This window comes from Balaenoptera borealis, assembly GCF_965194805.1.
Source record: "Balaenoptera borealis genome assembly, chromosome: 10".
In the NCBI taxonomy this organism is placed as follows: domain Eukaryota; kingdom Metazoa; phylum Chordata; class Mammalia; order Artiodactyla; family Balaenopteridae; genus Balaenoptera; species Balaenoptera borealis.
Window position 1 is genome coordinate 80410124 of NC_138874.1, and position 13206 is coordinate 80423329.

General features: G+C 34.0%; 1 protein-coding gene and 1 pseudogene across 4 annotated transcripts in view; both read left to right on the forward strand.

The window, feature by feature from the left end:
* PTEN (phosphatase and tensin homolog) overlaps positions 1-13206 on the forward strand; it is an 87683-nt gene that overhangs the window by 63643 nt on the left and 10834 nt on the right. For all 3 annotated transcript variants that reach the window (XM_082339535.1, XM_082339534.1, XM_082339536.1), the window contains one exon: positions 10189-10330. In XM_082339535.1, coding sequence (XP_082195661.1) covers positions 10189-10330 — 142 coding nt within the window. The remainder of the gene's footprint in view (positions 1-10188; positions 10331-13206) is intronic.
* On the forward strand, positions 6722-7279 carry LOC309604696 (small ribosomal subunit protein uS15 pseudogene; annotated as a pseudogene). The gene has a single exon. The product of its transcript is annotated as a small ribosomal subunit protein uS15 pseudogene (transcript).

Sequence of the window (13206 nt, forward strand, 5' to 3'; positions counted from 1 at the left end):
TGTGCAGCTGTGTTAGTAAAATACCCAAATAATACTTCAGGGTTTGAATGTTGCAGAGAAGTCAAAGTACAACTGATACCTCTTATTTAAAAAAAAAAGTTTTCTGAGAGTGGTGTAACTACTTGAGGGAAGACTTTCTTATTCAATAATTTACAAGAAGGCAATTATGTTATACTTCTCTAGGAATCATTTCTTTGCATATTTGATCTTTTGCTTTATGAGCACGTGGCAAATTACTCTAAAATGAACTGTCCGATGGTTCCCACCCCAATAAAGCTCCTAGGGTTGCTTCCTATCTAATCTATGCCTTACACTGTCTGTACTTATGTTTCAGAATTAAAGTAGATAACTCACAATATTTATTACAGACTATGAATAAAGAATTAAAACATCCTACCAGTAGTGGTAAGTGTATATTTTGGGAAGATTCCCAAAATTTCTGAATTTAGAGAGAGAAACTTCTATTACATGACAAACTTACCCAGAATCTCTCCTCTCTCTCTCTTGTCTTCCTGCTTCTAGAATGGTAGCAGGTAAAGTAAGCATTAATACTTAACTTTCTTTGATTAAACTCTCAGGAAAAAATTTTGAGGCTTTGATTTTCTTTTTTGGGGGGGGGTTTGTTTTCGAAGCAGTTATTAAAGTTCTTATGTATTATGATCTCTCTATGTGAGTTCATTAGCTTATCTTTAATGAAGACTTCTGTCTTCTAGAAATAATAAATATTAACTTTATTCTAAGTGATCCCAAGAAGAGGAAATTTTCTAGTGTCTGTGAGGAATGAATTTATGTTCTAATATATAATCAGGTTATTTTTTTCTAGTCTGTTTACTAAATTTCCCCATATGGTAACCTAATGAAATTTTCTCGTTTTCTTTTTATTTAAAACAAAGTAAGGAAGAAGAAATGAAGTAGCTGTAACAGGAAAAGAAATGTGTTTATGACTTCTTTCTGGTTTTCCTGACAACCTCGTGACAATTTATTGGTTGTTTTTTGTTGTTGTTATTGGGTGGCGGGGAGGAGCAGTGTTTGCGAGGTACACACTTGAATTAGTACATATGCACTCTCTGCTATGCCACGCCAGGATAGCTGGACACTTGAGAACAGCTCTGCAAATATTTATTTGTTACGAAACTTTGTCTTATGCGAAGCCTTCAATTGTGAAGCATTTAAAACTTAAAAGAAATTAGGATACTAAGAATGTTGTCTAAAATTGTATCTAAGGCGATAAGGACACACTTATGAATGGGTACATTTTTACTGTAGGGCTTAAAACCGTTTAAGGCTTCATTTTTATTTTTTAATTTATTCCTTGATTAATTATTGAGATATAATTGACATAAAACCGTGTGTAAGTTTAAGATGTGCAACATATTTATTTGATACATTTATATCGCAGTATAATTGCCATTGTAGCCTTAGCCTCTGTTGTGCCACAGAAGTATCATTTCTTCTAGTGGTGGGAACACATAAGATCTTGTCTTTTGGCAAGTTTAATGTTTATAATGTAGTTTTGTTGTCTGTAATCCCTGTACTTTATATTAGATCTCCAGAAGTTATTTATCTACTAGTTGTTAAGTATGTACCCTTAAACATCATCTCTCCCATCCCCTCACCCACCCCCAGTGTTTGGTAACCATCATTCTACTGTTTTCCAGTTCAGTTTTTGGTTTTGTTTTGTTTTTTTAAATTCCATATATAAGGGATATTGTACAGTATTTGTCTTTCTCTGTCTGATATATGTCACTTAGCATGACGTCCTCAAGGTCCATTGGTGTTGTCGAAAATGGCAGAATTTCCTTTTTTCTCAAGGCTGAGTAGTATTCCATTGTATGTATATATACATTTTTATCCATTCATCTGTTGATGGACACTTAGGTTGTTTCTGTATCTTGGCTGTTGTGAACTACAATAAACATGGAAGTGCATATAAAAAAACAAACAAAGTAAGCTATAATTACCCTCTTTTTTGGCTTAAGAAAACTCCAAATATAACATTCTTATTTTTTCTAACACATTAATTCTCCTGGGCTAAACTGTGTTTCACTAATACATGGTATTTAAGCCTGTTATCCAATCTGTATATTCATAAAATTTTAAGAGTTTTATACCTTGAAGGACCTTAGCAATTATTTCAGACCCATTTTAGTATAAATGATAAAACGGATCTGCAAAGATAATTTTGTCCTAGGTCATTTAATCTCTCTGTGTAACAACTCAAAACCATATCTCCTAACCTCAAATCCAGTATCCTTTCTACTGTTCTATATTCTCCTGTCCAAATGATTTTTCTTTATTATTTTGATCCCCAAAGTAGAAATAGAAAGTTAAAAAGGAAAAAAAAAAGTGACTGTGTTATAATGTATTATAACTCTTTCAGTTTCAAGTCACAGAAACCCAACTCAAAATAGCTGAAACATAAGGAGACATTTATTGGCTTATATAACCCTAAAAGCTCTGGCCTGAATCTAGATGCTTAACAGATGTCAGAAATCTCTCTCTCTACTCTCTTTTTTTGTCTTTATATACTTTATTTTTAGGCAGACTCTCTGCAAGTAATGGCAAGGTAGTAGCTCCAGGTTTACGTGCTGTCTACTTTAGCAACTGCGATGGCAAGAGAGCTACAATTTGAGCAAAAATTTCTAGTTTAGGTTCTGGTTTACCTGGATTAGGGCATGTACCCATCCCTGAACCAAACATTCTGACCAGAGGCTTGGGCCATATATCTGAAGCTGAAGAATAGGGCCCCCCCTCCCCCAAACCACAGGGAGAGAGATGGCATCCCAAAGGGAAAGGATAATAAAAATATCAGTTTTCTGCTTCATATTATTCTCAAGAATTCTGTGGTTCATGTACCACTATTTAATACACTACTCATAATTTGTTTCATAGAACTGAAGCACTGTAATACTCCAAACTTTGGAGATTTTTTGTAGATGGGAAAAATAAGAGCTCAGAGAGGTTGTGAATCTTTCAGATTACATAGTTGGTATGCATGCTATTAGTAAAACCCAGGACGTAGGAGTAAAAAAAATTAGAATCAGACTCATATTTAGGTTCAAATCTTGTTTTTGAACAAGGTGATTATGTGCACTAGGACTGTTTTCTTATCCTTAAAATAGAGGAGATCTATCTTGTAAAGTGGTGGTAGTTTTAGGGATATATGTAAAATGTCTGGCATGCCGCTTAATATACAATAACTACTGTTATATGTTGTCATTGTAGGAACTGGCATTCCTAAGAGCCACATTTCTTCCTTTGTTGAATTACTTTCCTGTAATAATCTTATTGTGATCACTCTGAAACATGGATTTCCAAGCTTCAAGCAAACACTATCATTGTAAAACATCTACATTATTTCTGAGTTTAGAAGTGCCAGTGAAAAGTTTACTGAGATAGAAAATTAATTTTTAAGCTGAGGAATCTAGATTGTGAATTCATCTTAAAGAAGATGATTTGAGAGTATTGATGCAGAGCAAAATGTGTAAAACTGGAACAAGAATGTCATTTTATTTTAACACAGGGTGCACTCCACAATGAAGACTTAGCAGTTATGGACTTTTTAGTGCTAAACATAACATCACAATATATTAAGCAAAAAATGGAAGAAATTAAGAAAAATTGATAGCAATGCTAGTAGGGATCTTTTTTAATGTACTTTAAGATCAGGAAGGTACAAAATAAGAAGATATATAGCTGGCTTGAATAATATAATACAAGCCCATAAAATGTATTTCTTTTTTTTTGTCATTCACAAAACAGTTATCAATATTAATAATTCATTAGGCCAACCGTAAAATCTCACCTCCAAGTAGAAATATATAAATCTCATCCCTTGGTTACAATTCAATAGAATGAGAGATTTTGTTAAAAAGTTTAATCAAACTAAATCAGCCATTTGGAAATTTAAAGCCACTTACTTAAATAACTTTTGGACAATGAAGAAATAGAAATTTATATTAGATATTATTAAGATAATAACAAATAGATGGATTAATAAAGATGAAAATATAAATTTATGAATTAGCAAACAGTAAGCCATTTGAACTAATAAATCCAAACACTGTATAAAAATGCCAATAAGATCAATACATCTCTTTTAAAGCCAATCAAAGGACAAAGAAAAGAGAGGGAAAACAAAAAATCAGATGTTGGAAGTTTGAGAAAAGAGATAAAACTACAGTGTGGAAGTGACATTAAAAATTATATTCAGGTATATGATAATTAATTTGAAAATTTCAATGGAAAATGGACAATAAATGCTTCAAGATGAAATCCAAAATCTGAATAGACCATCTAAGAGTGAAAATGTATAGGAGCCCTCAAGAAGTACCTGATGTGAATTGCATTTCAGATGGCTGCTATCAGACCTTGAAGCATCAAATAATTATGTTATTTAAATTGGTCCAGGTGTTAGAAAGTATGTAAAACTCCCCATATGACTGCTTGCATAGCCCTTCTACCTCAATATGATAAAGATAACATTTTTAAAACCAGAAAGTATAATATGGGGGAAATTAAATGGTTTGGCGAAAAGTTAAGAGTACATGGAAGGGAGTTGTGAGGGATAAGAGTGGAAAAAGAGGTTAGGCTATATTTTCATGTTGTTAAAGAATTATAGTGTTTGTTAAATTTGTTGTTATTTGGGTAGACACTGGGAAGCCATTTAACATTTTGAATTATTTGGTAATGTGATTAATCTTATATTTTTGTAAAATTAATCCAAAAGCAGCATAAAAAATGAATTGGAGAATAGATAAATGAAAGGCTGATAATCAGTTGGCTATTGCAAAATTGCAGGAGGCGACTGAATAGAAAGGCCACAGAAAACCAGAACTGGTATTTTGAGAAGCATTTCAAAGTCAGAATCTGGGTTTTGACTGAATCTTTTTGCTATATACCTGAAACTAACACAACATTGTAAATCAACTATAGTCCAATATAAAATAAAAAATTTTTTTTAAAAAGAGAAAGAATCTGGATTTCGACATCTGAATAGACGTGAAGGAATCAAATATGAGTATTCTAAACAAGCTTAACCTCTGGTTTGCCTTCCATTTTGCATGGAGTGTGTGTGTGTGTGTCTGTGCTCACAGACACACGTGCATATGTGTTTGTGTGTGTGTGTGTGTGTGTGTGTGTGTGTGTGTGTGTGTGTATATGCCAGGTAGTTGATATGCTGACTGATATACCAATCTCTGCCTCGACTCTGCTGCCTGGACCTTTGCCATAGTGCTGGGGTTCCCTCACTTCTCTTTACTATAACCCTGTGTATATCACTGCTGTCTCTCAGATTGTTTCCTTCACTCAACGATGGTGATGGTATTAGAATAGATTTTCGGCTCAGATGCTGGAGAAGACAGTGAGTTGAGTATAACGACAGAAATAACAGGTTGGTCTGTGCAAGAATGTGAAAGCCTCAGTTCTAGGATATGTTGTGTTTTAAGTGCTTCTGAGATTTCCAGCTAGAAATGTCCAAGTGTAGGAAATTCTGGACTGGGAGTTGGGAATAAAGTCATATTGAGAGACACAGGTTTTGGAGTTAATGTGTAAGACATAATTAAACCAGTGGAGTAGATAGGATTGACATAAAGAGGGAATAGCTGAGATCAATTTTTTGAGATATACCTGCATTTAGGGACAAGAAGAGAAGAGATAGCCGGTAAGGATAGGAGAAAACCTTTATTATTTTTAAAAATATTTTATTTATTTTTATTTTCGTTTATTTTATTCTATTATTTTATTTTATATTTTATATTTTATTTTATTTTATTGTTTTTGGCCACACTGCACCACATGTGGGATCTTAGTTCCCTGACCAGGGATTAAACCCTCGCCCCCTGCATTGGAAGCGGGGAGTCTTAACCACTGGATCGCCAGGGAAGTCCCAGGAGAAAACCTTCAGAGAGTGTATCCTATGAAAATGACAGCTAAAAAATGAGCCACAATGATAATAAGAAAACAGTAGGAAATGACCATTAATGACCGTTAAGAACTAATGACCATTAAGAAATCAGCCTCATAATAACAGATTTCCAAGAGGTAAGGAGTAGAGGCTTCTCCTCAAGAGTTTATATATAGAGAGAAGATGATAGTTTGAAAGAGATACAAGATTTTGGGGAGAGTGTGGGTTTTTGGTCTTAGAATTGTTTGCTTGTTTTGGATAAAGGATAAGCGTTACCTGAGCTTTTTCATTAGGAGGAGACAGGTGGAGAGAATAAAGGCAAATGCCAGAGAGCAGATAATTAATAGAACACTTGCAAAAATGGAACCAATGTGAACATGAAGAGACACTGTTAGAAAGTATCAGGACTAAAAAGATTTTAAGATGAGAGAAAATAATTTTGAGGGCGCTCACATTGGGTGACCTCAGGGTTCCCAGTAAAATGGGAACTTAGTTCTTTGAGGATGATATTTGGGACAGGACAGAAAGAGAGGTTTTAAAATGCTGAAATCATTATAGTCAAGTGTTAATAAGTGCGTAACAGAAGAAAGAGTTATTGAATGATACAGATTTGGAATAGGTGAGACTGAGTAAAGACAGTGGAAAAGTGGGTTGGAAGGAATAGGGGGAGGAACACCAAATATCCTCCTGGTCTGTGAATATAAGGGAATTGAAGAAGCAATGGCTGCCTTTTGAGATGATGGCCAGGAATGTGATGCTAAGTCAATCTGAAGAATGCTAAGTTTAGCTAAAATTAGAATGTTTTGAAAGTTTTACTTGAGGAAAAAAGTTAAGCCCTTTTCTCTACCACCCCGCCGCCATCATGGGTCGTATGCGTGCTCCCGGGAAGGGCCTGTCCCAGTCGGCTCTGCCCTACCGTCGCAGCGTCCCCACCTGGCTGAAGCTGACGTCTGACGACGGGAAGGAGCAGGTCTACAAACTGGCCAAGAAGGGCCTGACTCCCTCGCAAATAGGTGTGATCCTGAGGGACTCACATGGCGTTGCACAAGTACGTTTTGTGACAGGCAATAAAATCTTGAGAATTCTTAAGTCCAAAGGACTTGCTCCTGATCTTCCTGAGGATCTCTATCATTTAATTAACAAAGCTGTTTCAGTTCGAAAGCATCTCGAGGGAAACAGAAAGGATAAAGATGCTAAATTCCGTCTGATTCTGATTGAGAGCCGTGTTCACCGGTTGGCTCGATATTACAAGACCAAATGAGTCCTCCTCCCCAATTGGAAATACGAGTCATCCACAGCCTCTGCCCTGGTTGCATAAATTTGTCTGTTGTACTCAAGCAATAAAATCATTGTTTAACTAGAAAAAAAAAAAAAGTTAAGAATATAAGTATTTTTCTTCACAGTTAGAGTAGGAGAAGGAGAATAATTAGTGGTAGAGAGTAGAATTATATTTTTGGGATATAGTTATAGACCAGTTTAGCTTAAAAATTCTTGATTCAAGAATAGAATTGATTTTTATTAGTCATAATTTAAATGAAAAAATGGAAAATTTGAAAATGTAGTAATTTTTAATCTTCAAGAGCTTTAAAGGTCAGCCCTCTTTTCAGATATGTAGAATTTTTGAAGATCAGTAAAAAGTTCATTTCTTAGATTTTTAAAAAGATATATATATATTTAAATTTAATCTTAATATTCAAGATGCTGTACGTAAAACATGCACATGAATCATTGTTTTCAGTGTATGCATTCAGGAAATATGATATTTGAAGTGTTACAAATCACATTGTCAACTTAGTGTGGAAGTTTTACTCATTTTATTTCAAATCCTAGATTACAGTGTATTTGTACAGTACATTGTATTGTTAATTAAATTTTAGTGAGTGCATGATGGCTGTAAGAGATGAGAACAGAGTGAGGACGACACATTAAGGGCTATGGTCCATACACATTAGGGCCTTCCAAACTTTTTTTTTTTTTTTTAAGGAAAACAAAACCAGAGTTTATTCATTACCAGATATCAAGATCTAATATAAAACTGTAAAACTGGCTTGGTGGTGCTGAATTCTTTCAGCTTTCACTTGTCTGTAAAGCTTTTGATTTCTCCCCAACTTTTTAATTTCTGTTAATTTGGACACATTGAATTTGAGGTGCTGGTAAGCTAACAGGTAGGTAAGGATTGCAAAGTTAAGGTACAGAAGACTAATTATGCATAATTTGATAGTAAAATAATAAATTTACAATTATGTTTTTCACCATTTTTCTTTGAATTGTGTCAATAATTTTGATTCATCTTGTATTTACACATTAATTATTCATCCGCTGGTGAGAACTAACAGATTCATAACACTGTTTCTCTACACATTTGCCTTTCTGTTAAGGATTAACTGGGTGTATAAACACCTGCATTATAGATATGCTACCAATCACTTGCTACTTGAGTAAAATTAAAGCTTTGAAAACCTTTTAATTATTTCATGCAAACTTACACCAAGAATGGAGATAAAGAGAAAAAATATCATCTATCATTCCACTAAACCCCAATAAATAACTTGACAGCTTGGTCGTCTTGTAGACTTCCATTGATTTAATTTTTAAAATCTTATTTAATTTTAATTTTTAGACTAGATTATAAATACACATGGTTCAAAACAGATTCCCTCCCACCCACCCATCTTCTGTCTGCTGTTTCCCCCAACCTGCTTTGCAGTTCTGTATTTTATCTTGATAAATATGAATGATAATTTTTTTTGCTGAAGTGGCATTAAATAATTATAAAAAATAATTTTAAGTTTAAACACTTTTTAAACTTTAATGATAATTTTTAGCATTAGTGTTTGTAGCAGCTATTCAAAGCAACACTGTTTTATTGCCATTTCTTTAAGAAAATATGTAGAACTAAAAATCCAGCAATTCCAAAATAATAACTTAAATATAGGTAGAATTTCTAAAACTGCTGATTCAGATTTTTGTAACATTTTGTTGTTTTAGCATGCTTTTGTCGAATTGTGTTTAGTGTTTAATCCTCATGAGAATCCTGTGAAGATGGTATTGTCTTCATTTTCCTGCAGAAACAAAGTTTGTGTTTTGACTGTCAACATTCAAATCCAAGTCTTCTGATTATATGATTTTTGTACTATAGCCAAAATCTTAGATCATTAGTCCTGATTTGAAATGGCTTTTATCCATTTTTTGGCATTTTATGTATTTTAAAAATTGTAATAAAATCATGCTGACCTTTAAAAAAGAAGCAAGAATACTGAAACAAATACCTACATACCTGCCATTCAACATACTTTTCTTTAAATTCACGGAAATGTACTTTCCACTTTTCATTGGGGAAAGAAAAGTTTTTATGTCCAGAGTTTTTAACACATTGGGATATTTAGGTGCCAATATAACATCTAAAAGAGAAATATTGCAAATTCTAAGTTAAATGCTTAAATTATTCTGAAGTCATATCATGTAATAGGAAAAGAAACCTTAGATAAGTTCCCTAATACCTCACTTATTCAGCATCATTAGTGAATGCATTGCTGCACACAGTAGATTTTTTTTTTTGAGATAAGTCAGGGTCCCCATTTAAACACCACATGAATTGTATGTATTTTTAGCACTGTAATACTTAACTTTTCTAAAACATTATATATTTCCCTGGTTACATGCAAAGAGGTGTGTGTAGCTCAGGGACATCGCTAAGTACCTTCGTTATCAAACTGTTGCATACATTTATGTCAACTGCATACTCTAGTTTTTGTTGGGTTCTAAAGCCAGCATCGCTTTTTGCTGCTGCTATTTCTGCCTCCTAAAGGCAATATGCCTTTATCTGACTTGCTGATTTTGATATGCTTTTGCCTGGAAAATAGGTATCCAAGTTTTTGAGGAATTCTGTGTTTAATAAGAATCTATACATGCTTGTGGGGAACCCTACGTGTAAAGAGCACAGCTGTAGTGCAGAGGCCTTTGACAGTTATTTTGGATATGCAGTGGCCTTTGCTTATTGGGTACATGGGTCAGAGATTGTTGTGACCGTTGAATAGATGGGGGTGTTACGATAATTGTATTTTAAGGGAGAAAAGTTATTCTGATGTTTCCTTTATATTGATGTTGCTTTGATTTACTCTATTACTGAGCTGGATTTAAATATTAAATCATTTAAGGTCAAATTTCTAATGTATATATGTTCTTCAATGGATACAACCCAGTTACCATAACGATTTAGTGAAATAACTATAATGGAACTTTTCTTTTGAATTTGGCTTTTCTTTTTTTTTTCTGTCCACCAGGGAGTAACTATTCCCAGTCAGAGGCGCTATGTATATTATTATAGCTACCTGTTAAAGAATCATCTGGATTATAGACCAGTGGCATTGTTGTTTCACAAGATGATGTTTGAAACTATTCCAATGTTCAGTGGCGGAACTTGCAGTAAGTGCTCTAAATTCTCATCCTTTGATGTACTGGAACACTTTTCTTAACATAGCTAGAAGTTTATATAAAAGTCTAAAAAGAAATTTACCACACTTAAAATTTGTTCAGGTTTGTGTATTTCTTAAGTATCCAAACTAATTAATTAGCTCAGTTGTTCAGCACATTGGGCTATGGAAGCTAAGGCCATTGGGTTTTAATGTCTTTGAAGCCAAATTATACTTATGAAAGAAATATTCTGTGCCGCAACTACCAAATGCAGCCTATATTCTGACTAGATGACTAAAATAACCTGTCCCGTCAGCATGAGAGTAGCATTGGGATTCATCCCTTTACTGGTGTTAGGTCAAGGGCCAATTCCTTGATATCTTAGTAAGACTAGATATTAATAGTGATGGTGATAGGGACAATAAAAAGAAAAAGAAAACGATGATAAGAGATGGCAACAAGCTGAAGTATATTGAATGAATAGGGTAGATTCAGTGTGTGTGGAGTATTAGAGAAAACCTGGATTTAGATCTGAGTACCAGTGCTAGATTTGTCCTTAATGTGCTATGTAACCGAGGGCACATCATCTACCTCTCTTTGTCTTTGCTCATCAATAATATGAAGATATTTTGAAATCTGAAACTTCCTAGAAAAGTACTAAATAAGGATCATGTCATTGATGTCTGCCTCTAATTTATTTCTCTCTTACCCTAACCTCTATAAGCCTACCTCAGTCACCCTGGTCCTGTTCTGCTTCTCTGCTATTCTTCGCCAGAGTTCTTAGCTAAACTGATAGGAACCTTAAAACTTTGACCCAAAGCAGGTAGTCAAGGGAGAACACATGGAAGGAAGTATTGTTCAGCCCTGTAAAAGACCAGACTGTTGCTGCTTTTTTCTGTTACAGAGTTTTTTATATTAGTGTCTACCTTGGAAGTGATCAGTCATGTTTTCATGTTTAAAAACTGTGTTTTATTTATTCAGAATACAATTTTGTAGTTTCTAGATAAGATACCACTGTATTATTTTTTCTAATACCTCTAATAATATTTCAGTGATATTCTGCAATTTGTTGATGGTTTCAGTTTTTAGCTTAAAGTTTGCTTCTTGACAGTATTTATGTAATTTAAAATTTTTCTGGCCTTAATTTATACCTAGGGAATTAATTTCTTGATGTTGTTTATCTTTGTCAGATAGGTGTGATCACCTTCATTAGATCTTTTCTGTATTCTTAGGGCAAATAACTTTATCAAAGACCACAGATCTATTAACACAGCATATGAAAGGCTTCTAAGAGACCTCATTGATGCTTTTGTCATCTCAGTACAATTTTTAAAACTCCTGAGTGCAAGGTACTAGGCTGTCAGAGATGATTGGCACAGGAACTTTAGATTTATAGTGGAGAAGGGAAAAGGAAGAAAATAAAAAAGCTCACGCTCTTCCTATAGTATGAGATATCACTGTAAGAGCCAAATGGTAAGGTATAAAATATTAGAGAAATAATAAGGGAGAGAGAACATTCAGTTCAATAATCTTATCTACTATAATTTTTTTTTTCACATTGGTCTCTCTAGCAAACATCTGTCAGTTCTGCTCTACATTTAAATGGTGTGTGTGTGTGTGTGTGTGTGTGTGTGTGTGTGTTGGATCTCTCAGTGTATTACATTTAAACTTCTCAACTTACTACTGAAATCTTTTTAATCTTTACCAATTTGCTAGTTCTCTGTTTATGCACTATGATATAATACTATGTAGTAAAGCTGTAGTATAAGTAATATATAACTAATGGGAGGTTGTATGTATAAATCATAAATGGTATATTTAGAAAAATCAAGTTTGCAGGGATTGTCAAATAGTTTCATGAAGGAAGTCCAGCTCTTTATTGAACATTTGAGAAAGCATACACTTTAGGTTAGCCTTAAAACCAAAGAAAGTATTACAGGCAATAGGGAATAGCTTGAATTGAAGCACAGCAGAAGGAAATGAGCTAGACAAGAAATATAGAGATGGAGAATAGAATAGGAACGGAGTGTGTGGCTGACTGTTGGAGGACTCCAAATGGGCATATCGGACTTGATCTGATAAATACTATGGTGTCAGTGGTCATACTAGAGGCTTAATAAGCTGTATTTAGGTACAGTTTTGTAGAAGGTAGTGATTGCAAGAGGGAGAAAAATGGTGGAAAGGAAAGCAGTTATGTGACTTGCTTTAAGCCAGATGTGCTTTGCTTGGGCAATCAAATGAGATGTGATTAGTTTTTCTTTTGCCATTTATATCTAAATATTTTGTCGAAGTTTTTATTCTGGTCAGGTGAATAATTCACAGAAAAGGGAAGACAGAAAAGACAATCTAACTCAGACTTGGAGACATGAATGTTGATATTTTGGTTTTAAACATGTTGTAAACCAGGTAAAGGTGAGCTATTTACATGAAGATATTTAGTGGGTACTTGAAAGTATGGATTTGAACTTAGGTGAGAGATATACCTGATATTTTGAGAAGCATTAGGAAAGAGACATAGTAGTTAAGCCTTTCATGTAAATTTGGCGTGGGGCTAGAAGATGGGAAGGTTCAGAGGAAAACAGGGTGAGGGCTGAGACAAATAGGATTTGTAACAGTTTGGGTTCAGGAGGAGGAAGAGGAATAAGTGAAGAAAACAAACCATGTGAAAATAAAGTATCTTCTGCAAAGTTGTCAGGGGTTAACAGCCTTTTTCTTATTTGAGTATTGTCGTAATATTTCTAAATAAAGGAAAAGTTACTATCTTCTGTGTATCTAAAAGGGTTGAAAAAGTTAATGAAAGATGATCAGTGTGATTTTTCTCTCATACTGTATCAATATGCATATATCCAAGAAAATTTAATTGTAATTTTTGTCTGCTACGTATCAGC